The following is a 26,824-nucleotide window of genomic DNA, read 5'->3' as shown; positions in this document are numbered from 1 at the left end:
AGAGGAGAGGAGAGGAGAGGAGAGGAGAGGAGAGGAGAGGAGAGGAGAGGAGAGAGGAGGGGAGGGAGAAGAAGGGGGAAGAGGGGAGAAAGGGGAGGGAGGGGAGATTGATTCACTCCATAAGAAGCTATGGGCAAGAGAGAGTAAAAATTAGTTTTCTAAAGCTGTTGAGAGACCAAGCTTCCATTAATCTCACAGGAAGTTTAAACAGGTTTAAATTTTTGACTGAATGTTTCAGAGGGAATGAGATTTACATCAGGTGCACACATCTAAGCGCTCAGTTTTTTTACTGTCCCCCCATCTCTCTGTAGGTCAGTTGTTCTTCTCCCCATAGCCTCGCTGCTTTTGTTTTTTTGAGATTAGCCTAAAACAACGTATTTGCTGATTCCCAGCTCCTCCTCTGCTCCCTGCGGCCCGAGACACGCGGGGGGGTTAACGCAGGCCAGGTCAGAAGCGACGTACGAGCATCTCCGCGCTGCCTCAGCCCTCGCGACCCCGCGGGTGCAGAGCACCCTGCGCCTGCCGCGCGGGTCCAGGCTTCGGGCTGCCACGGCCGCGCTCGAGAAACAGGGACTCTCTGGGCACAGCCTGCTCCCGCACCTGCTCGCGCGCTTCCTTTCTGCTTCCGATGATTGTTTGTTCTCTGCTTTGACCACGGTTTCTGCTGTTACCTGCCAAACGCTTCGTCTCCCTTCCTGAGAACGTGTCTCCCTGAGCAGTTTTGTTCTTCCACGACCGTCTCTTCCCATTCCCCTCCTTATTCTCCTGGGGATTGTAGCGGGCACGGCAGAGCAACACGGAGGAATTCTGCTTCTAGCGTGTCACAGCACATGCTATATTCCCAGTGCAAACTTAAAGGAAAACCTACTTCGTTGTTCTACTTTCCCAGTGTACGGCCAGCATTGTCCAAGAGATGCTATTTGCCCCTGCACTGAAAATACAGTTTCTTTGTTGTAGAGGCAAAAGGTGACAAAACCACCGTGGGTATTTCCTCAGGCAAGCGGAGGGGTGAGCAGCCGACCAGCCGCACAGACGGACGCACCTCTCTGCTCAGCCCTCTCCCCTCCCTGCACGCTGGGCAGCTGCGTAGGTCCACGTATTTGCAGCGTATTTCTGCTTGGTTTTTTTTTKTTGTTTTTCACTTGCTTTAAGTCACTGTCCTATTTTGCAGCTTCTTCCACAAGGCTGGTTCAGACTCAACTACAGTCTGAGTCTCCAGTTTTGCTAATTCTTTGACGCTCTTTCCTCTGCTCTCTACTTGGGATTCTTATTAAATAGCAAGTTCAAGATCTTGGCCCTGATCTTCAAGGCACTTAATGGTCTCAGCTCTGAATATGTATAAAATTATGCAAAGCTTTGTGAGAGCAGCGGTTAACAACTCCGCTTCTCTTGTACCTTTAGGGAAAAAAAAAAGAGAACTAGCTGAGATTGGACTTTCTCAGTTTTCAGTTCAAAAATAAATCCTTACCAGAACCCAGGACGATTGCAAAATTCACTGCTTTTGTCCTCGAAATAAAGAAAATTTTATTAATTTTGTCTCCAGTAAGAAAGAAGGATTTTTGTGTGCTATCATGAGCAAAAGACAGTTGTGACAACTGCGACAGGCCCAGCTTGGTGGTTTTCTGCCACCAGCATTCAATGCATTAGTTTGGTTGTGCAACGATTTCTTCTGCGAAGAAACAATGCTGAGGCGACAGTATAATGCATCTTCCACTTTGAATGCTCACAAATTATCTGCCAGGCCTGGGAGCTGCTAATCCCYGTGACGTTTTGACACTCCAGTGTGCGGCTGCAAAAGCTGAAACGTTCATTGATTTCGTTTTTTAAACCCCAAACTATTTGCCCACAGTGATGGACACTGTGTAAGAAAGGACTTCTTTCTCCCCATTTTAAATTGCATTCCCTTCCTCGTTCAGCTTGGTGCTCGCCCCAGTTAGGACGGGAGGTGGCCGGCACGCTCTGCAGCGCGGTGGGTGTCCCGGCACACAGCCGGCTGCCTTCGTCCCTGCCCTCGGGAACAGCGAGCGCGAAGCGGCCCCGGCCCTGGCTCTCCGGCTCTGCAGCCGCCCACCCGGGTGGCCGAGGCGACTCGTGCGCCTTTGTCAAGCACTCGGTGTTTCGTAGCAACTTTTTAAAGTGCGTGTTTGCTTTTCTGAAGCACTTTGYGACCGACGCATGGAAACACCTGTATTACTGTTATTTGTCCTTAATTATGATTCTTACTTTGATTGTTTTTCCAATGGAGAAAATGACACCTTGTAGCAACCTATAGAAAACAGTGTCATCTCCTGAAAAACATTAAAGAAAAATCCATACTATGCTTCAGTGAAATTGCCATTTTTCTGTTAGATGAAGTTGGCAGCAAATCAAACAAGACAAACAGGCAGAGACATATGTGCTTTGTATTTTCAAGAAAAAGCTAGGAACAAAAATATAATGATCATCTTATTTACATTACTTGTATAGATGTGAAAATATAATGATCACTCTTCCAAAACCATGGCATCTCAGTAAGCCTAGCAGTCATTTGCTTTAGGAAAACTATTGACCAAATTTCATGCTGGCCTTTTAATAGTTATCAAAAGGCTTTATACAATTAAAGCATCATTCAGCATGATGAATAAAATCAGGAGGATTTGTATTTTCACCTCTATCAATAAGATGATTACGGCATATATTTTATATGAAATATATTAGAAGTCATGATTTCAGTTTTCAATTAGCAACCAACTGCATATCAGTATGGCTCTTGCACAAGTCTTCATCTTTCTGTCAATGCATTTTTTAAACAGCAGTAATATTTCCTCCATCAGACCCACTTTCAACAAGAAAGCAAGTTAACAGTATTCTTAGTGATCCTAAGCAGAAACGTGCAGGTCTTTAAGCAGGGTAACTATAGTGGATGGTGAAGGACAGTAGGTGTTTACCAAAACCAAACCAAACCAAGCTGAAAGAGAAACTTTAAATTGAAGTAAGTTCAAAGAAATGCATATAAACTTTCCTTCGATTTTAAGGTGTCTGTGTTACAAAACTTTCAGCAATTTCCAGACAGAAATGGAATACTCGGTAAAATTCAATCAGAAGATCTGATTCAAGGTAGGTATAACTATCAATTAAACCTACCTCAAAAGGAGCCTACAGCTCCATGTATGGATTGGTCTCACAAAACAGCTAACCACAAAAGATTTTATGAAACTTTTATTTTAGCTGTGAGTAGAGCTTGATGTACACACAGAGTAAACACTCAGCTGAATAAGTAATAGTTTTTATACAAAAAAATGAGTATATGATCAAATACAATACTAGTACATCCATTTCTAACATGCAGCCCTCCAACATCTCCACGACTGTGCTGATATTCCCTAGGTACAAGAGATCAGATAAACTACACCAGTACTGAAACCTATTAATTCTTGATAAACCCCAGAATTTTTTATTAAATATGTCTTTCAGTGTGTGTTCCCACCCACGTGATAATAAATATAGCCAGACAGGGCTTGCTGTTACCTCTCGCTGTACTGCTGCGTGCATTCAAGTGAGCGAGAGGAAGCAATTTGTTTAGTCCAGAAGTAATATTCCACCTCTATTAACAGCGTTCCTGTCTTCACAACAACGACGGTATTGTAGGAAGAATTTCATAAAATTAGGAAAGACGTTCGCAATTTTCCATCAAAAACTGGTCTCTTTCAAATTGTGGTTTGCAATGTGCAAATGTGAATCTAAATGAAGCCATAAGACTTTTTCCAGCCTTTGGGAATAGCATTTCCCCTCCTTTCACTACAACACACATACATTTAGATGATAGTGAATAAAACAGTTTTATCACACAGTACAGCATAAAGCATCCTCTGAGACTTAAGCCAACGAGGCTTCATGGAGCAACTAGCCAAGAGATAACCACATTATCACTGTAATGCTCGTGAATACCGCTGGCGTGGGAAATGAAAAGCCGAGGGACATTTCAGAAACTTGCCTTTTGTATTATCAAATGCAACGCGACTGCCAGTTGCCAGACAGAGTAAACAGGATCCGAAACCTTCTGAACGCGCTCCTAATCGGCTAAAGCAAAATCCATAAAATCGGAGCTGATTTTTAAGGGTCCCCCATTACTACGTAGTATGGAAAACAACGATTTGGTTGGAAGTAGACAAATATGTAACATATGCTTCAGTAATATAATCAGTACATTGAAACATAAACACACCTGTTAACGTCTGATCCATCAAATTGGTTGCCATGAAAGTCACAGCTGGTGCAGATACAGCAGTTACCCTGGTGACTTGAGCTGGCATCAAAGGATTCATGTGAGCATCCATTCTAGAGGCAGAACCTGCAGTCGGAGCACAAGGAAATCGGTTTGTTCCCCCACTAAACAAAATTGCCTTGAAAAAACTCACCTTTTTTTCCAGCCTGATTTCATAGTACCTTTTTTTTTTTCCTGCTGCTAAACATACTGGGGCAAATTAAAACATTTCTCTCTAAATATCTATGCACGTTTAAAGCAACAGGCTTTGCGTTTGTTTTATTTGAATTGCTGGTCTTGTCTGGCCAAGATAGCCACAGAGGCATTGAATCTCAGCAAATAATCATAGCTGGAAATTTAAATTAATTAATACGTAGTCTCCCAGAACAAGAATTTACAAGGAGGTATTAACAGATTGAGAACATACTTACAATAAGATCAGTTTTCTCATTAAACACTAAATAAGGCACCTCTAATTTCTACTATAAATTACTCAACGCAAACTATTTGCGTCCCATCTCACTCACAGAAAATATTTTGCAAATAATTTAAAACAAGAGCTTTATCCAAGCAAATCACAGTCTGTTCACAGACAAGTCACAAAAGAGAAAACTGCTAAATTGATCAAACACATTATTTATGATAAATTAGTCATCCAGGTCTGTTGCCAAAACTATGCTAATGAAACTAGGCTACTTAATCCTCGAGAATTTGTGGCTATTGACAAATCTGAGGTCAAAAGTAGAGCATTAGTTTCCCATTATCTGTGAGTTTAGATACTAAACCTTCTTTCAGAAATGAAAGGACACGTTTCACATCATCTCATTTTGGACGTAAATTTAGGTGTCCCATTAGCAGCCTACACACACTATTTATAAGCCACCTTCTCAAGACTGAACTGACTGTAGGAACCTATCCCTACTTTAAGACAGACTCTGAGAATAGTGTCTTTTCTCCTAAGCACGACTCAACATCTGAAGAACTTACTACACTTTTGTTTCACTAAATACTCTTATGCTATCACACAGCTGTCATCCAAACCTCTCCATGTTATGAGTAATATGGATCATTTCTGGAGCCTCCACTCTTTATTATAACAACTCACTTATATTCTATAAACTTATTCATTGATTTTCGCTTCTCAGTTTCCAAGCATCAAAGCAGATTAATAAACATAACTCTCACTAATATAGAGAATACTGATCATTTTTTTGAATGCAGCTATAAAGTTTTATCCTAAGAAAAGGATACTTTGATAGAGTTTTTCTTCCTCAGAACTATAGTCTTGGGTATCACCTGGTGTGAGGARAGCAGAAGAGGGCATTTCCTCGCTGGTTTGAGAGGTAAATCAGCAAATATGGAGCTAACATGGAGACTTCTCAGCTGGGACCAGAGGTACCCAGCACCTTCTGTAAGCAAAGCTGCCAGAGGCACCCTGGTCACAGGCTCTTGAAAAGGCACGCCGCGTTCAGAAGGGGCTATTTTAGTAACAACAACAACGATGAGTAGTCAACGATGAGTCACAATATTAGCTAGTAATGCTAATGTTGTGCATATTTTGCTGTTAGGCAGATATATATTCTGCTGAACATAATTTGAATTACTGATGAGTAAAACAAAATATTCATTTTGAAATTCTAGTGATTTCTGATATGAGGAAAAACCTCTTCACTGTGAGGGTGACAGAGCCCTGGAACAGGTTGCCCAGAGAGGTTGTGGAGTCTCCTTCTCCGGAGATATTCAAAACCTGCCTGGACGTGATCCTGGGCAACGTGCTCTAGGTGACCCTGCTTGAGCAGGGGGTTGGACTAGATGATCTCCAGAGGTCCCTGCCAACCTCAACCATTCTGTGATTCTCCTCCCTTGCACTCCCTTGTCTCCCACCCCAACAGCCAGGAGAGAGCAGCGGAGGCTGTAATCTCTCTAAGAAAAGATATATCTGAATAATTGGTAATTGTTGTAATCGTTCAAATGAACAAGAAAGTAGAAACCTGGGCTACAGAAAACCCAGTTTATAGCAGTGAGAGACCCCCAGAAATGAAAACATAATAAATCTTGTTAAAGTAATAAGRTTTTGTAGAATCAGAAAGTCATATTCCTATAAAGGGTTAAAATGACTAAGGAACCACCCTGGGAAAGTAAATCTTTACCAAAAATAATAGGTACCTTCAAAAAAAGTAGGAGGTATTTGAAGCTTTAGGAGTTGGGATCAGGATTCTAAGTTCACTGGATGTTAAATAATGCATTTTCATGATATCAGCTTGCCATTAGCCAGGGTATCTTACAGACATTAGTAGGTAAAGGATGACTTATTAATTCTGAATTCATTTTTTTTTGTGCTTCAGAAACCATGACCTCAGAAAACCATGATCTCAGTCCAGCAAGTAAAAACCAAATGAGTGTACAAATGTGCTGAATGGAATAGTTTGAATAACAATCCTTAAAAATCCTACGGATTCAACAGGCATTTTGTTCTAAGAGCAGGTGACTTCCTTTGATACGGTTCTCCAAGCTACTGGTATCTTACTAAGYAGGTYTGGAAATACGTCATGGAGTTATTTTAACAGGAGGCTCAAATCTCGCCGGGGACAACTCATATATTCCTCCTTCCCCCGGGACGAAGTGCCGGGCGCGCAGTGACGGGCGACGTGGGGGACGCAGGCGCGGGAGGTGGCCYGAGGCCAGGCTGCGGCAGGGCAGTRCCGCCGACCTGCCGCTCTTGGGGCARCAGCGGCACGGCCTTGAGCTCGGCTCGGGCGTCGCTGCGCGCTGACCGGGGAGCCCAGCCTGCACAGAAACGGCTCCCTGTCATCTGCATTTTTTTTTTTTTAATACTTTGCAATTTTTCAATATGAAAAAGGTGAAAAGGATTATTATTGCCAATAAGCTGSGGGGACCCATTCATTAACCTGCTACTTGCTATTCACTTCTTCTCCTGAGAGGATCTAATAAATCCTCACTATTCAGAATACTATAAAAATATAGTATTATTTCTCTTCAAGATTTGACAGCATTATTCAGGTCAATCCCTGAACTTCTGGCTTCAGTGATGCAGGACCAGGCCTTTAGAGAACTGAAATGCCGCCTTAAGACGAGTATTCCACAAGCAAACGGCACTCGCTATATGCACACACGCACRTGTTCATACGCCGATTTATCGCCCAGGAACACGCATGCACACAGCAAGAAACGAYGGGCCTCGCAGCTGTTGCATAACAACACATCACGTCTTTAGAGCGTTGTTTTGCTGCCCTCCTCTTAAGACGCTTGAAAATCAAACGAACGTAAGGAGCATGTTTAATATATTTAAGGGGCTTCTTCCCAAACGTCACCCTTCATCTACTGGYGTGGTCCAGCCCCTGCAGCCTGAACGCCTGCGCGCAGAGCTCACGGGATACGGCCCTCCCGGAGGAACGGCTCCTCGGAAGCGCGTTGTTGTGACAGCCCCGCTGCTGTGAGCGGCAGAAAGCAGGAAACGAGAAGACAGTGCGGAAACTATTTTAAGCTTCCAGGCACAGCAGAGATTTGTACARGACAGACAAATAAAAAGACTAAACATCTCCAGACATACGGAAAACTGTATACATGATGTACAGACCTTCCTATGCAATCACCCTTATGCTGTGAGTATATGCATATGTATCTATACATATATACATATATACGCATGTGGCTATATACAAAGGGCACTGCTGCCACTGTGCCAATCTGAGCGGGTTCCTTCTACGTCTAGAACAGGACTCACTAACACGTGGACCAAGGGAAATAACCAGGAGCTGGGAAAGTAACCGGTATCACAGGTACGGATGCACACGCTTGCCAGGGCAGAGATCAACAGTCCCAAAACAACGTACGATGTTTTTAAACGATAAATAAATACAATTAGATATTCCCATTAGCTCTTAGGCGATCTGCAGGTGATAGCTGTTCATTTCTCACAGAAACCCGAACAGGAACGTGCCTGGAGGGACCACGAGAAAGAGAAGCGAGCACTTTTGCAACCAAAGGCCCTCCAAGCACCTGCAGCAGAACGGGAGAAAGCAAAACAGATAACGAAGCGAGGTCCTAGGCCGTTAGCACCAACGGAGCAGAGGGCAAAGGAAGGAGGAGGAGAACAAGGACCTCTGTGACCCACTGAACACCGTGACGAAGCAACGCCTTGCCTTTTTCCGAACGCTTTCCTGCCCAGGACAGAGGAGCAGCCTGCTGACAATCATCCTTGCAAAGTCACCCAGGGCTACCTGAGGGAGATACTGAGAAGCTTAATTGCAAGCAGCTGCAGGAACAAACACCAGAAAAGGAAACATTTTATTATTTCTCCTTACTGCTAGCAATTGAATCAGAAAAGAGAAATTCCTGCAAGACATTATCAGTAGCTTGAGTAAGGATTTACCTTGCAATGTACTATGATAAATTTAATCCACATTTACTTTGAAGGAAGGACTGTAAATAAAGCATTTACAGACAAGGACTAGGACACTGTGCCGTTTGTTGTGCTATCTACAGTATAATACCGTAACTGGAGGCACTTCTAACTTGGCCATCTCTAACAAGACAGTGAACCATTTTCTAGCTTGAGCTGATGTTCGGACCTCGGGCAGCAGTGGTTCTTTTTTMTTCTGCTTCTGTCAAATCCCCTGGCAAAACTATTAACTCTGACGGGCTCTTTGGAGCTAAAGAAGCTCTGAGGAACCACCRATTTTCACGTAGCTTCTGACATTTGAGTCTAAGGTGCCTCTAATTATATGGAGCAATCTACATGCAACAGAGCATTCAAAACATGCCCCCCCACCCCATTTTTATGAAGATAGCCAGTGATATACACATATGAGTACAGTAAAGTTTTGTTTCCCATATAGGTGGAGACCATTTCTTAAAATAGGATTTATATATGCATCTTAGATGTACATTACTACACAATTAATTCCTTTGATAACATTTTACAGAACAAGGGGTATTTGGTGTTCTTCAGCTTTTCATATTCATTTTAATGAGAACAAAAAGGATGCCTTCATTCTATCACTTTCAGGGTTACCACAGATAGGTTAAAATGGTCTCTAGTCTTCGAGCCTCTGCTGATTTTGGCAGGGTATGTGCACACTGAACGTTTTGCTATCTATGACAGAGAAGACTTGGAAAAAGGAATGCGGCTATTTATCCAGAATGGCCATCTTTAAAGATAACAACAAATCCAGAAATATTGGAGATAAGCGTGACTGGGCATCTCATGCTTGTCCTTTTCCACCTTTAAATTTGTAAGGGAAGGGGAAAAGGTTCATGCCTACAGATTTGAACTTGCCACTGTGGTTTTGCCTGCCCATTGATTTAGTCCAGATGTGCCTCYGGCTGCTGAGGAGCTTGCCTGATGGGGTAGGTTTGTCTCAGAGAGTCCTCTACCTTTTGGATAAACTCTTTAACAAACAGTAACTTGACCCAAAACCCGATCCCCAGTCATAGCTTGTTTTCGTGACTCACACAAGAATTGAAAGAAAACTGCAGTTTACTGAAAACTGATTTAGAATGCAGATGAGAAAATCATACAAGTAAAACAAACACCACAAATCCCATGGTCCGTACTTTATTTCCTGCTTACAGGACACTGAGCTATCGTTATTCTGACCATGGAGCGTGTAACGTACAAATGGACTAGGTGTTCAGCTATATGAAGATTCACGCACAACTTCTGGAGTGTTCAGGGACACCTATTAAATGCAAGCACACATTCAGGTAGACAAACGAATTTCAGCACGCAGCCTTAACTCTGTGCACCTAAAATTGGAATCACTTCATAACACGTGCTTAATTATCTCCTAATAGTTAGACATATGCCATTTGAGATTACCTCTGCTCATTTTGTTAACATAATGTATGTTGCATGTTGAAACAAGACTTTCCATTGTATAATTTGTAACTGCTTTTTCAGCTGGATTTACTTTYACATTCAGGAACAAAAAGAATTCATAGTGCAGTTTTCAATGCGATGGAAGCAGTTAGCTCACAGCTTCCACCTTATTTCAGTCAAGCACATACATATTTTATTTATTTCATACATGCAGACCAAGTTCAACTGCTTCATTTAATTATATCTTCTGCTCACCAAATAAGCTTGAATGATTTAAGGCAATCATAACCTTTAAGGAATAAATATTTGTGYTTTTTAGTACTTCGTGTTCATAAAAAAGCAATCTTTGCGATAGATTGATTTGGAATACAAATGCCAAATAAACTCTAAGGATTTGGTTTGATGTCATAATCCAACATAAGCTCTCAATATGAACCGAAAATAACCTGGGCGGGGATAATACCTAAACAAGAACCATAAAGAACCTACATACATGCACACATACTATGTGCATTTTACGATTAAGTTCAGGCAAATTTTACTGTAAAACAATACTGAGAAGGGTGAGGATAAAACTGTTATTTTCTATGAAGTTACCGATTACTGTTAAAACCCAGGAAGACTGGCTAGTAAGTCACGCGTTTCGAGAACRTCACTCCATCTTTATGGTTACTTCAGTGCAGATGCATTCTACTGTCACCTAAAAGTACAAGCAACCTACACCTCAATTTAACAACAACAAAGACATCACAAGGACAAACAAGGACAATATTAGATGAGCTGATGGTTCAGAAAGCTGAAGATCCTATGCAAGTGATACACCGCCCCGATTTGCATGCTTGATGAACGCACATTGATTTGCATCTCCTGATTGCTGGAATTTAGAGCTGACAAGGCTGCGGGGATGCGGACGTTACTACGGTGCAGGTTTGGTCTGAAAGCCCTACGGAAGTACTCACATTGCTCTGCCTCTTATTTCGAACCAGCTAGTGCGCCACCGAGGTGTTGAAACGGGAGAAAAATATGCCTGGATTCTTCTATTAGCAGAAAATAATGAGTTGGGGAGCGGTGGTGTCTGAGCCGCTTGCCGTCTATGGGCTGTGGCCTCCCCTCGTGGTCCTGGGTGCCCCGCTCAGCCGCCCGCTGATCCTCCAGCCGCGCCAAGGCGTGCGACGGCGGGAGCACCGGCGTGCGACGGCGGGAGCACGTGCCGCAACGAAGAGAGCGGCAGGACCACGGCAGGCGCGCAGCTCCCGCGCCGCAGACGTGTCCCAGACCCGCCTGGGGCAGGCAGGGCGCAAGACGCTGCAGCAGGGCCCCGCAGAGGCAGGCTCCTGCCCCACTGCCCTGGGACCGTCAGGGGAAGGTCACCGTGAGCCCCAGGGTCACGCGTTATCTCTTCTCTGCTCCAAATCAGAGGACGACGAGCCAAGTGGGGAGGAGAGAAGCTCTCACTTCACATAACCCAGTCATCTTCTCGAGGAAGGAGACACAGAGAAAGAAGAGGAAAAGACACAGAACGAGTTGCAGAAGAAAGACGGAAGAGCCTGCAGAAAAGGGGCTTCTGGAGCTTCTCACTGGAAGAATCCACATACAACAGCAAGGATGGAGCTAACAGAATAAAATATTAGCCTACGGAAACTAATGAGGAAAAGTAGTTCATCCCTAAACAATAAGCTGCTTCCGTCCCCCAATTTATGCGTAAAGCTGGCAGTGACGTTGACGGGATACCTGCYGTGGAGAAAAGAGAGCGAGCCGATGAATCTTTCCATCCCTGCTCAGTAATTCCGCAGGAAATCCGGCCCTTCTCCCGCGAGGGCAGCTGTGACGTGGGCTGTACCTGCAGCGCCTCCCCGTGCCGTGCCACGCCGCCGAAGCTGGGAGCTCGGCGTAGGCTCAAGCGTTTTGCAAAAGGATGGTTCAAAACATTGCCACGTGCAAGAGCAGTGCGGAAAGGCAAAGCCTGATGGCCTCGCTGCTTGGATTGAGAAGGATAACAGGGGACAACRCGGCTACCCGGGATTTCTAACTGTCACCGTCACGCTGTTGCTTAACCGTCTGAAGAACAGGGTGGGAGCTTCCTCATCACCTAACTGACCGACAGTACCTTGCCTTTAGCAGAAAACACTGTCCCCAGAGGTGCACCAGGAGTCCAAAGCAAATTAGATACTAACAGGAAAATAAAAAAAAGCCATCTTTAATTAAATAAATCCCATTCTTTTAACTTCACAGGTTTCACTTCTTTAAACTTCCTAAATCTAATCTAATCATAAATTACAAATCTAGTGTTCCCTAAATCATCCATAGACACAGTATAACCAGAACTCATGTTTTATCTGTTACTCACAAACTTCCACTCCAAAGGTCAATACAGGGTTATAAATAAGAAAAGCAGAGGCTGGAGTAAACTGGAACACCATCATTTGGTAAAAGAAACCCCTTTCCATCTTTTATTTCTCAAGATTTTTCCAGAACAGATGACTAACTTTTCCACCTTTGTTATTTCTAAGTAACAGCACTACAAGGCTCTATTTTTCACCCTGTATCGTAAAGACGGATCACTTTTGCTAGCTCCCTCGTCTGCTTGCTTGTGGCCAAAATAGACCTTAGGAGAGGGAGCAGACAAATTATTAAAGTTCATGCTCTAGTTTAAAGGATAGATTTTCTGGGCGAACCTATTTTTTATAATGCTTAATCTATGCCTTAACAGACCTATCATTTATCATCACTCTGTTATACAGAGCATGGATGTTAACAAATCCATGCTAATAGAAGCCAGATTGCCGACAGCAGAACAGCAAGACTTGAGAACCAGCCCGTATCACAACCAGCTACGGCATTAGAGGTTTGGTGCTGTTGCTTTTAGTTTCAATTCATACGTYCTCCAGTTAAACCATGGAACTTGAATAGTAACTTAAGCATTTTTTTGTTTACATTAGGAGTTTGGCAGGGGTTTAAGTCTTATTTTCCTCRCTGTGATTTAAGAAGCCCAGAATAGCAGTGCTCCCAAAAAGGATAGGGGCCACATAGTTTATTTTAATGTATTTATRCTGAAAATATGCGTAGCACGGGCCTAATCTTGAACTCAGTGAAGTTAAGCAAAGTCTTCTGGTTGAGCTTCACGGGCATTGAGTCACGCTCTTAAAACCAAAGCTTGTCTTTTTAAAATTCATTTTGTCTCTTGCTAAGCTACGATTTATTCCATGGGACAAAAGATGTTAATGCATTATTGAACAACATAGTTCGTCATTTATATTTAGTTTAGCTGAATATATGTCAGAACTTGTTTTTATTAATTTGTAAAAGTGCTTTATGAATGGAATCAATTCTAAAAGAAAAATCTTTCCYAGGTGACAGTATATGCACTGTGCATAAAATTATTCTATATATTCTAATAATAAACCCTATAATAAAGCTCTCAGTCTACATGAGAACAAATTAAGACTGTATTTGCAAGAATTCYTAAAGTTCAACTACATTGTCGGAATGCTTGTTTGGTGAGAAAATATGAAATAGGAACTGTCTTTCAGAGAATTACTTGTGTTTTTCTGAAGAAAAGGTGCGGAGGGCAGGAAAGGGATATTATTATTCTGCGCCTCCGAAGCAATTAGGGGCCCTTTCACCCCGCCTGTGACAGGAAGACAGAGTGCCGCGGAGTGGTAGCGCCTAATTGGTACTTTTATTTATGTGTTTGCAGCGTTTGTGAAGTTCCCTGGCTGTTTCTGATGCAATTACTTTCACTGATCCTAAGCTTTATAAACTGAGGTAGCGGGCGAGTAAAGCTTTGCTGGCTGCTATGGAACACACAAACGTAATTATTTATGTGCTCGCCTATGTACAAAACACCTTGGAAGCAGCTTTCAACRTTTCATAAGAGCGAAAAGGTGACATTTTTAGCTAAAGAGTTCTCTCTCACTGGCTGTTATGAACKGGAATGACAGGATTCTTCCTGAAGACTAAATGAATACAGAAATCAAAGATGCAAGCATTCGACCAGGGCGGGCGATTCTCGGTATGAAAACGGCAAACTTTTTTTATCTGCCAAGCAAAGAATCATAGTTCTGCATTTCCAATTACACTGTCACAAGAATAAGACTAGGCTTTTGAGTCAGGTAATTAAAAGCAAATAAAGATGACATACTGCTTGTGCTATTCCAGGCCTTCATCGGTTTAGCCTGTCTGACTGGGTAATAGCTTYCAGGAATAATTTAGGTGTGAAGATTATTTTTTCCCCAGGACAAGCAACTTAAGACCTCCATCTCCATACTCTTACGAGTGCATGAAACAGGCGGATACTTTCATTAAAACTATAATTAAAGAAAACGATCAAGGTATCTACCAAACTTTAGAAATTTTAAGTTGTCTAATTGATTTCGAGACCAAATAATTTCCATTGCAACTGTGCAATCCAAGAGAGATCACAGAAACCTTTGTGCAAGGAGCAAGATGCTGTCACAGAGCACGAGCTGGCGCTCTTTACCACCAACACTGGATGCTGTCTAGGTACACCAAATGCCCACATAAGCTCTGTTAGGCCATATTTTACCTAATTAAGGTTCCTCCCCTTTGGCTAGAATGCTTTCTAGCCAAAAAATACAAAAAAAGAATTATTCATCCTAATATCTTTCAGTAATAATCGTCTGCCTACATTTGCATTCTGGCCTACCATTAAGACAAAACAAAGAAAATTGAGGATTCCTATTTTCACTAGGATGAGATGAGAGCAAACGTCCCCTCAATAAATCATATCCAATAAGGGAAATACAACCTAATTATTCAAAGTAAGAAGGAACTGCCTGGAGAAAGGAGGAGCCATGGCGAGTGAGTAAGAGTCACAGCTTCCCACAGCTGACTTCTCAGCAGAATTGAACAGAAATGCTTGAGAAAAACCATTGTTTTGGGGATCCATTTCTAGCGATCTTACTTATTCAAAACACACTTGAGAAATCCTGAGGGAAAGCCTGGCATACAAACGGGATTTTTAGATTGTCACCAAAACAGTAAGAGAAAACACATCTCCGAAAGGGTCTTATATATGATGCTGCCAGGCTCTTTCCTGAGTTATCGTCCAAGATTCTGGTCTTGTGATAGATGGTCCTTGCGACTGTCTTTGGTTTTGGTTGTTATTAAGAGATGGGAACACCTGATTTTGTTCTTCTGTTATAGATACTTCCATGAATCATGCCTCACTGGCAGAAGTAGCAAGTCACCGGCCTCTCTCTTAAAGACAATACTAAGACAAAGACTAAAGACAAAACTTAAAGTCAGTATTACAGCAGCAGTCCCCTGAGAAAGCACGCAAAAGTCTCGCAGGCGACACCTGGTATCTCAGAATCAAAAAAGAATGCATATTCTTGCCAGCACAGAAACCCACATGAAGAACAGTTCGAATTCAATCCAGTATAAATGTGTACCCTTAAAAATTACCAGGTAAAAATATTCATCAATCTCTTATTTAAAAATAGGACAATAATTCTGCATTTTTACGAGTGAAAGCAATTAAGAACAGCAGCTTACAAAGCCTTCACATGTAATGCAGCATAACAAGCTTACGTTGTGTCACCTCATTTTTTCTTGCGTAATGAGTTCATAATTTTGCTGTGCACCTCTTTGCACCGTATCCTTTCGCTCCTGAGCACACACAAGACAAGTATCGTGCTTTGTGCTCTTGGTTAGATTTCCATTTTGCGTTTTGATTTTTAACTGAATCATAGCTGTAGCCAGCTGATAGAACTTCGTGGCCAACTACTACCACGGGCGTCTGAGGCTGTGTTGTTTCCGAAGCTCCTGCACATGCCCCTCTGCTGGAAGAGGATGACGACGGGCTGCTGCTGCTCGATTTGGTTTGCGCTCTTGGAGGTTTCCCAGGTGCCCTCCTGAGGTCAGCATTAAATGAAGGTCAGCCCGCAGGTGGCTGGCGCGGACGCGTGACAGACACGACCCGCGCTGAGAATGCACCGATCAACACGATGAAGACGAGCAGGCAGACAGACGCTGCCCCGGGAGCACGACTCTTCACCCGAGAGTCTGTAAACAAAGGTTTGGAGGTATAAAAATTGTATACTGTAGCTGAAGACAAAAATAAGCCTGGGAGGCACTTACTGTAGGCACCACCATAGGCGCGCGCCGTAAAGCAATCCTGCCCGGAGAAACGCCGCCTGCCTCCTCGCTGCTGGCAGCCGCGGTAGGGCCGTGTCTATCCTGGCCCTTCAGGATCCCCCACTCTTGAAGAGCCCACAGAAGCCATCGCAAAATGAAATGACAATTATTGCAGCTTATTTACAATTCAAGTCGCCAAAAATCCTCGTGACTCATTTTGACTTCCCTCTCCTATTTCTTATCCTTTTTAATGGATGAAAATCTCTTCACACTGAATGATATTAACATAAGACAAAACACAGGGGAAATAATAAAAGAAAATGTCAAGCATCAGGAAGATGTGAAGTTGTTTTATTAACTGTGAATATGTCACTATTTATTGACTACCTGTATTTGAAAAGGAAGGATAAAGGTCTTAGTGGGCAAGTTATAACCATACGAAAAAACAGAATTTAGTTGTGTGTAGAAACAAAAATGAGGAGAAAGATGTGAGATATTTCTGAAAAATTTTGGAATACTTTTTACCCGCACGCAGCTGCTGGGACAGGAGGACTCCTCACTCGCCGGCCTATCTACCAGGTAGTCACTCCAGCATTGCCGCACGAGCAAAAAGAGCCGAGAACAGATAAAGTATCTAAAATATTCATCCTGGCTCTCAGCATGTTTTGCAGCCCACCTTGAACTCTTGGGCACACCGGGAATGTCACCGCACCCCGCTGCTGGAAGGGCCCGTGCGTGGTACCCACCTCCCACTTTCCGCCGGCACACCGTGCCATTACTGGGAAATGGGAACCGGAGAGAGGGGCACGCGGCCGCTGTTTTGAAGATGACATGAATCTACCACCGCTGCCCTTCACATGACCAATTTAATAGGGGTGATTGTGTTATAACTTACTGAAAAACAGAACCATGCTTCTTCACAAATCTTCCAGTATATTTAAAGTCTATAGCAATCACAGCAAGCCCTTCTACTCTACCGTACTCCGCTAATTTCAGCAGAAATTTTCTTTTTTGTTGTTTTGGAAAGACATGATCACCACAGTCGGCGCATCGGTCTTTGCTTGCTGGTGCTGCTCACCCAGCCCGTCTGGCCGTCGGCGCTGTTGAGGGCTCACGCTGGGCTCGGCTTTGCGCTGGCGGCCAGCAGCTTCTCTGCCTCCGCTCGCAGCTTCTGCATCGTTGCGGCATTGCCTCTGTATGCCAACGCAGTCTGTCCAAACACAACGGCTTTTCTTCACAAAATGAAGACATGTCATATGGAATCTTAAATTGTGCCAAAACCTGGCACAGGACATAGCATGGAGTATTTTCTATTTGAAACAGAAATCTCCGAAAGCACCTCAACCACAAGAGCTATTTGGCTTGAGCAGACAGCAAGACAGTAAGACACTTAAAAAGGCTCATGTGCCCCAAGGTGGGACTCTAAAGCACAACGGGTGTCACGGATACACCCAAGTCTGACCCACTTCCGCTGCATGGAAGAGTCACCCCTAGCCAAGGTCATGGAGGCCAGCGGCGGGGAGTCCCAGGAGAGTCCTGCAACAGGGCTGCGACGGCAAAGACGAGGTCCAGAGAGAGGTATTCGGTTTTCATCAGGAAAAATCACAGAGTTACAAATAAAGGAAGAATAAGCTCTCCAGTGGCAAGGTTTAAGAGTGAAGTCTTTTGCAGCTGAAGGCTCACGGTGGCAGCGGCTGAAGCAGACAGCCGTGAGCATGTGGTTGCTGAGGAACTTAATGGCTTGTACACGAGAAACTGTAGTTACAGCTCGTAAGTAAAAACAATTAAGCAAACGAAAGGAGGAGGGGAAAGAGGGTCGGAATGAATTTTGCTGCTCATTCACTTTGCATTCAGCTCAGTTTCTTCAAATAAGGTATGAAATGCAAATGATTCTCTGATGGTTTAATAACCTTCTACCCACTTGTCTTCTGCATCAAACCCCTCCATGACGGACCCCTGCTTACTGTGACTCCAGCTCTCCTTTCCACTGCAGCCTGAACTGGCAAAAGCATCTGGCCTTTGCACAGGCAGAACCCCAGAGCAGGACAGCAAAGTAACCAGCTCTCAGCCACGATTTATCTTAACCACTCGCAGGCAGGATATGGTCACACTCTGCTACACGTACCCCTGCCAAAAAKCTCTCTTCCTCCTTCAGTGTCCAAGGACCTCTAAGGTCAGCAAGGGATGGGGATTCTGGAGAAGCTCATGGCAGAGGAAATATCATAGATTGCCCACTATTGTTCCCATCTGTCCAGGTAGTAACAAAACAGATGAAAACTGAAAAGTAGTAAACTCTCTTGGTCATTTTTTACTAGAAAACATAGCTAAAAGATGGAAGGAGAGAAAAAAATTTTCACTGGGAACTCTGATGCGGAGATGTGTGAACAGAAGTTGGACGATACTGCGAGTCTTGTTTCTCTTCCCAGACTGAAGTTTCAAAGATGCGCAGACAGAAGGTACCTTGTAGCTGATYTACAAACATAACTGTAAGCTTACCTTGGCAGATTATACGCCCACRCTGAGAAACCCTCAACGGTTCTGCGGGAAACTAAGGCTGTTCCATGTTTAGGAGTCTTAAAATGACTTTTGCTTTGTAACACAAAAGCTTCATTGTTTTGGTGCATTTCAAGTTAATTCTATGATATTTTAATGAAATCGAGATGCTTCATTAACATACTTGTTATTTAAAAAGACTGGCAAGGAGTTCTGCAATTTGCATAATGTATGTCTTGTTTGTTTTTACGATGCTATCTACTAGCATTGTATCTTATAATTCCTTTATTGGAAGGACATGGCCTTACAGACCTCCCTCGTGTCCTCTCGCACCTGCCCTTGGTCTCTGTTCCAGCTGAAGAGCACACGGTTGCTTATCTGCTCTTCTGATGTTCGTCTGAACATTAGGCAGCAGAAGTGTAATCAAAACATATGAACCAAGATCTATATTTAGCTAAACATATCTGGCTCATTCCAAAATAAACAAACTACTTTAACACTACTGAATTACAAAAAAGCATCAACGAAAAGCTTTAAACTGTGACAGAATCCTACCCAAATTGCCAGGAAACGCTGGAAGGAATGCAAAACTGAAAAGCAGATGAATGAAGCCATGAAATACTCAATTCATCAGAAGGACCCACCAAGCACATGCCCATTGCAGGGCTGGTACAGCCTGCAGCGCCTCATCCCGAACCTGCAGGATCCCTGCCCCGCAGCGGAGACACAGCCACTGGGACCCGGGCTTGGTGACGTGGAGAGAGAGGCGTCTACCCTTAACGGAGTACTTACCTTACCCTGTCATTACGGTGACCGAAAAGTCTGAGAGATGTTTGATATTGAGTACTACACCACAGAACTTGTCTTATTTGAGAAATGTACGTAATACCCGACTCTAACTGTAGGTAGCTAAATCATTTGAAGCTAACTAGTGGGAATGAAAATCCAATGTGTGATGCTGGAGGGAAACCACAGCATAGTTATAAAAGTCATTGACAACATCTCACATTTAATTCATTTCTATAGACTCGCTAATGTCTCCTGTAGGATTGCTACTGGAATTTAGAGAAAGAAACAGGGGTAAAGCTCAAAAAAAATTGAAAAAGAATATAAAAAACACCAAGAACTTCGTAATTAAGGTTAAGCAGGTCAGGCAACATGGGTCAGAAAGAACAGCATTTGATATAGACTAAATATTATACAGAAATGCAGTGTTTCTGCTGGTGAGAAAGGTCACAGGCAGAAGAGACCACTGCATGATGGTTTGTTAATAAGGAAACAGAATAAATCCATATCTGGTCAAATTCTTCTATTATTTAAACAGTAATTAGGAGGAATTTTCCTGTCTCCAACCCTTAAGCACCATGGTGAGCGAAATCACCATCTGTCAGCAAACTTAAAACAACAAAATAATATATATACTTCTGATCTTGCCCAGGGGGACTTCCAGCGAATGGTAATGCCTTGTGATAGGGAGCTAACTGAGGGGGGGGGGAACAAACCCAAGGTTTGCTAGCGCTCTTCGTCTTTGCACCGCTTTCTTCACTGATGCAAGCAGCCCAGGGATCCTTTGCACAGCCACCTCCCCTCTCGAAGGGCCATTTAGGCGACGTGCTGGTTAACCCCGTGAACCGCAGATTCAATGCACGCTGGGCTGAAGCCAGGCAGTGTGCTGCATTAAGACGYCCAATTTGTTGGTCTGGCAATAATGTTGTCAGCAACAGTGAGGATTGTTTTGTAAAAATTTCATAAACACAAGCATGTAGTTTAGTTTTGAAAAGAGGAAAACAATTAAATGAATAATTTCAATAATCACTGTATCTAATAGTTGGTAACAGAGCTGGACACAGAAACACATTGATTTACTATTACTGCTATCTTATGACCCCGGTAGTTAGCCAAGATCAGGGCCCAGGAACTTACTTCCCTTGGAATGAACATATGTTATGATCAGATAATTTGGGGTAATACTGCTTATTTCAAGGGAGAAAAGAAGCCTGTTTTCTTGAACAAAAGAGGAATTGAACAATTAAAAAAAAATCAATATTTACACACCATTCAGACTCCTTCAGCTATACTCAGCCCCAAAGGTCTGTTTTTATCTTTTTCCTCAAGGTCACACTACAGTTTTCCTCAAGGCCATTTTCTGCTGGCTCAACCTGAGGCTTCCTAGATGCTGCCTTTATCGACTTCTTTTCTTATTCTGTTTCTTTCAAAGGCACAGAAATGTTCATATGAAACATTCAGCATTTTCTGAATCTGAGTATCTTTCTCCTTGTGTTTCAGACTGCAAAATGCGCGTGTTTTTTGAGCAGACGCTCTTATCAACAGTGTCTAAAAGAGTTTGCTGAATCCTCGCAAAAAATCTTCTGCACAGCGCAGCGGGCAGGTAGCGGTCCCAGCTGCAAACCGGTTTAGCACAGTCCATCGTGACATCGTCCGCGGAGCCCGAAGCGAGCCCAAGGCAACGGCTTAGGCATGGCCCAAGGGCTCCGAGGGACACGTATCGCCCTCCTTCGCAAATGCCCCTGCTCTCAACCCCAAAAAGCGCAAAGTCAGAGAGGGACGAGCCGGGGGCGTTACGGAACGCACTGACGGTGGGGCAGCGCCAGCGCGGGGCTCGGCTCTCCCRCTCCGTGCTGCCGGACTTCCCGTCGCACCGCCCGCTTTTCAGAGCCTGCTCTACTCCTAAATAACGTATCAAGGGGTCTTACGTGAATCTGCCACAACAAATCTATCGTGCCTCCCCTCATTTAACTCCCGCACTAGGTTTCTAGAGAAAATCTCCAGCAAACTGGAATACATGACTATTCTTAACAGGAAAGCGTAGCGAGTTTATGCCATCCTCCAAAAATGCTAGAAGCTGGGGAAAAGAAACCAGCAATTACTGTTTACAGTTTTCCTTGATATCTACCATGAAAGCAGTTATACAAAATAATGATGATTTATGGCAWATACCTGTGTAATACTTCTGAGTGCTCCCTCGTCTGGAACATACTAATAGCTCATTGACTTCTCATTTAGAAACCAGAAAGAAATTGAGGCAAATTTAACAATAAGATGCAGCAGGATTTGTTTGTTTGTTTATTGAGAAGGACAGGCCGTATATGAACAACATCAAGAGTTTACAAAGCATATTTTTAGCCTGAGACTACCTCCGACCCAGTGCAAGTCACAGCCAGGCTTCCTTTTCGAGTTGCTGGGTGAAATGGTGCGGGGATTTGCTCCTGGTTTTCCCCTTCCCCGTTGTGGGATGTTACAAGTGGAATATGGACAATCTGTAAGCCGGTTCTGCTTGCTCCAGTTACCGTGATTGAACTGGAAGTCAAACCAAAGCCAAATGTTTACTGGTTCATTAACTAATAAAGCAAACAACAGGGTGGCAGTGACAAGGAACATCTGGAAAGCTGGTTAACACAGTAAGGACCTTGTTGAGTGTGAAGCATAAAACTGTCTCCTATTCTCTATTTTTAAGCAGAAGATTTATACAGATTTGTAATTAAAAGGGACAATTTCCATGATTTTCTTTAGAGGAGATAAGCCATCACATTGTGACTGTATGTTGAATGTATCCCACGAAAGATCAGTACAATTCCTAGAAAATTGCATTTTATGTTTTTCAAGGAGATCTGGATAACATCAGTTATTTCACCACCCATTCTTTCCCTGCTTTTGAAATAGCTGCAGTTCCATTTATAGGTACTGCGTGAAGCATCTAAAGGAAAGAGTAAACCAGGTGATATCTGTGGGAAATCTGTGCGGCACATGGCACTGACCTAGTACAAACCTGCCAGCTCACACGAGCTGGGTTTGTGCACGGCCTGGTCAAAAGCACTTCTGTACCGTTGYGGTTTTGCAATGCTCTGTCCACTGCAGAGGTGCTCAGTAAAATCGGGAAGCTCCTGGGCCTGACTAACGAGCTGAAGCAATGCACAGCATCTCTTAAATACGTCACTGAGCCCCCCACCGTCTCTGAAGACGTGGGTCTTCAAAGATCCCTTTCCACTGGAGATCAGTAGTATCTCCACCTCTCAGTCTCCTCCTGGTTGCCTCTGTTATCAACTCAAGGCTTAAGAGCTTTCTCAGCTTCTTCATCCTCGCACGTAGCTATGCGAGTAGTGGTACGGTCAGCACTTCCATAAAGCCTTCTGAGAACATCAGTGGAAGTCACTATGTAAGACTGACTACTACGCTTCTCATTTAGATCATGTAAATATTTTTATGAGCTATAGTCCAAGCAAACATATATTCATGACAATGTCTTTTTTTTTTTCCCTTTCCCTCCCTATCAAAAAAGGTACAAGCTGGGCACACAGTTTTTTTATTCCTAAATTTAATTCCTGGAAAACAAGTGGCGGGGGGGGCTAAAACACAAATTGTGCTCCACCTGTGAAAACCTGGGTTCATTTGAGGATCAGATGAAGAATGAATCATATTTGGATGAGACCAAGAGAGCTGCCCTATGGGATCAGACCATGAGTTTTGTTTCCAACAGTGGCAGAAGAAGATGCATGCAAACCCCACCGCTTTCTGCTGCCTGCTCTGTTCACAGTCTCTGGTCATAATGAAAGCGACACCAAAAGCCAAAGCTACAGTGAGAAAATCATAATATGGAGATGGGTATTTCAAAAAAAGTAGATAATCACCAGGAGGGAAAATGCTTATGTTCCTTTCTATGGATATCTAAAGAACATGGATATCTAACTTTACATAAAATAACCACCTGAAGCATATGTAGTCCTTACAAGCGGTACCACTATTACATCCACACGGTAAAAAGCTGAGGTATGCAAAATCATCCAGAAATTCCTGACTCTGAACTTTCTCAAGACTGCCAATCACAGCACGTTGGTTAAGCTTTCATACTCATTTTCTATGAAATATGAGTTGACTGTAGCCCACTACTAGGCCAATGACCTGTTCAGGACATGTAGCACTTAGGTAAGGAGGGAAAGGAGAGGAGAACTTCATATATCAAAACGTTTCTTTTCTTCTTTTAAATAGAAACAGCAATTTAAATTTTGGCAGCATCATTGCCTTTTGCAAAATTAGATTTAAGTTAATAATGGAGAGTGTAGAAACTTAGTCACCTCATCGCTATTCTATCAGATTAATAAGTTGTCCTATAAGGAGGTCAGAAAATTAGTGCAGAAAATTAGTTTTCACTCTTTGGTTAAATGAAAAATAGTAAGATCACACATATAACTACAGATATATATACACAGATATAAATATACAAACACCCACACATATCTATAACTCCACAAAAGAAAGACAAAATGGAAAATTATCTTCAGCCATTTCTAAACGCTACATCCATTTTTCCACCTTTGTATTGGAGTTCAGTTAATATGGAATGAAGCTGAAACACTTAATTAATGTGGCATCAAGAAATTCTGGCTTTTTAATTTCAGTTGTTTGATTTTCTCCAAATAATCGCTTTAGAAGGTAATCTGGCAGAAAGCTTCTCCCTTGTAAAACACCTCTGCCCACTCCCCCGAACCACTCGAGGGACTGTCACGCTTCCCTTAGGATTGCAGGGGGAAAGGAGGCTGGTGGGAAGGTAGTTTGACTCACGCCCGTCCCGCTAGCTCCTCAAAATAAGACAAGCATATCTTGTATTACGGTTTTGGTAGATAAACCCTGCTTCTCCTGACTCCCCCTCCTCCTGCTCGCTCCACTGCAGCAGGCTGCGTCCCAGTAAAACCTCCATGACATCTCGCAGCTCGGCAGCAACCGCCCCAGCAGCGAGAACGTCGCCCTGGCGGCACGGCGCTGCCGAAGGGCTGCTCAGCCGCTCTCGCCCTGCTGCTGCTGCTGCTGCTTTCACAGCCTTCTTCCAGACAGACTTCCAGCATACTGATGCGTTTTGTACACAAGCATACACAGGTCTGAACACAAGCCCAGACCGTGGATACGTCTGAACGCAAACACAGACTGCCCCGGAGGCCACGGCGGCTCCTCAGCCGGGGGCCCTACGGCAGGCAGCCAGCTTCCCCACCGGACCTGCTTTGGGGAATGTCTGCGCCAACGGACTCGTGCTCCTCCACGGATACAGCTGACACTACCAGCAGATTTCCTACAAATCGGAACAGAAAGGTTGCTCTTTCAAAGACCAAATTAAACACTCTCATATTCAGGAGAAGCAGGCCAGGGAGGATGAGAGGGGCGCTGCAAGTACCGGCATGGAAAGAAGGCAAAACCTCATCTTCAAGTGCCAGAGAAGCCATAAGAAAGAAGAGTCCTCAGAACGTCAGAAAAGCCTCAACTCAACCTTGCACTTTTTAGCGACCAGGAGGTACAACCCCACGGGACACGGCCCTCAGCGGGTCACGCGCTCGGGGAATCACTTAACAAGGCAATTGCCAATCTTCTCGCGTGCTTGGTGGCCAGCGGACATTGCTCTTCCGGCAATCAAGCTCAAGCTAGCTTGTCTGACTGCGGGCTGAACTATCTCGCTTTCTGAAAGCCTTCTTTTAGCAAACTTTATCACACTGTGCCTGTTCTGCCTGGATTTAACTCTTGGGTACAATGAAATCGGGTGATGCGCTGCAGTCAGCTCTGCGTCCTGTGCCTGCGCCCGCTTTGCACGGGGACTACGAGCTGGGCTCCTCCGTGCTTCTGCCTCGCAGGAGGAGCAAGGCTGCGGCTAGAGCCCCCGGAGTTCAAAGACCAGTGCAGAAATGACTGAACCAGATGTGTGAACAGTAGGCTTGGATGTTTTTCATACACGGCAGCTGATTCCAAACAGAAAAGRCGCTGTGCTGGGAAAATATTTACATTTCATTAAAATGGTGCTTTGTTACATTTCTGAATGCCAGACTGGCAAGGAAGTCCCACATTAAAAAAAACCCACAGATTATTGGAAAATATTTTCTCCTGCGTTATTAGTAGAAATCCATGTAATGAGACAATTTCAGGGATCAGGTACACTACAGCTGTGTCACTTTAACACTGCCAAACGCTGCAGCTCTTAACAGTGGCAGTCAAACTACCAGAGGTAACAGAAATCAGCACTGTAGACAAGCAAGTAGGAGACGCCTCTGCCTGCCTCATTCCGATGAATTCTGGTGAATTTTCATAATGATCTATAAAGTAAATCGCAGCGATTACTGAAGAAATATGCTTAGAAAAGGTGGATTCAGCTCTCAAAGTRCAGTTAAAACAGAGAAAAGTACTTTTTCTTGGAACAAAAACATGCTTCCTTAGGTAAGTAATGCACATTCTTATGCACATAAGAAGAGCGTGCATATTTATTATGGTGGTTCAGCAAAACAAACTTAATGCTTCTGTTTGTTTAGCTCTTAAAATTCAGCCCTCTGGCTGTGCGAGCATTTCAACTTAGGAATTTACTAAGCTTCTCCACTGCTTTCAGATGGCCAAACAGCAGCTCCAACACTGTATTTTCTTATCTGCATCCCACCAGCAGGTTACTTTCTTTTTTTCATATTTGGATTTTCAGGGGAAGTGGTTTGGGGGCTTTTTCACTGGCAGGCCCCAAGAGTTATCCAGCAGAGATGGATAAATTCAGATCAACTGGCAGTATGATCACCTTTTGGGATCTCCGCATAAACAGCCTTCAGACTTCTAAGATCAGAAGATACCTTCATATCAGTTATTCTTTCAGTATTTCTACAGAGTTTAAGTACTTCAGCATTATTAAAAAAMCCCCAGTCCTCTCTTGTACTATTCTGGCAAACAGAACTGAACAGACTCGTAGCATCACTGTACTTAAAGTTAAGACTGACCCTCCAGCTCTTACATACTCCTACACGCTAATTTAGATTTTCTTTAAAAACTTCCTTCCTCAAGGGATTTTGAGACAGGACTATTGCTGCATATTTCAAATCAGCTCTGAAAAAGCTTCTCAAGATACAATCTCACTTAGAAATAAATCTATCACATTAAGTTTTAGGTCTTATAGTATTTTTGGACACACCTGGGAGCAGTACTGAGAGCAGTAAATTTTTTACCGGGAGCAGTAAATTTTTTCAAGGATTTTCTTCCCCATTTAGTACTTTTTATTCCATAGTTAGCTTTAAGCTGATAACACAACTTAAAGGTGTTGTTGTTAACCGAMTATAAAATACTAGTTAAGAAGTTACCTTAGCAATTATTCCTAGGCCACTGAATTTCTGTGACAGCAC

The 26,824-nt window shown here is 43.4% G+C and overlaps 1 protein-coding gene across 1 annotated transcript in view; it reads right to left on the bottom strand.

Moving 5' to 3' along the window:
• The window catches only part of TCERG1L (transcription elongation regulator 1 like), a 113,780-nt gene that overhangs the window by 36,560 nt on the left and 50,396 nt on the right, over positions 1 to 26,824 (bottom strand). The window contains exon 3 of the mRNA XM_026065687.1: positions 4,205 to 4,330. Coding sequence (XP_025921472.1) covers positions 4,205 to 4,330 — 126 coding nt within the window. The remainder of the gene's footprint in view (positions 1 to 4,204; positions 4,331 to 26,824) is intronic.

This window comes from Apteryx rowi, unplaced genomic scaffold (genome assembly GCF_003343035.1).
Source record: "Apteryx rowi isolate R43461 unplaced genomic scaffold, aptRow1 scaffold_23, whole genome shotgun sequence".
Classification (NCBI taxonomy): Eukaryota; Metazoa; Chordata; class Aves; order Apterygiformes; family Apterygidae; genus Apteryx; species Apteryx rowi.
This window is presented reverse-complemented; position numbering and strand designations above follow the sequence as displayed.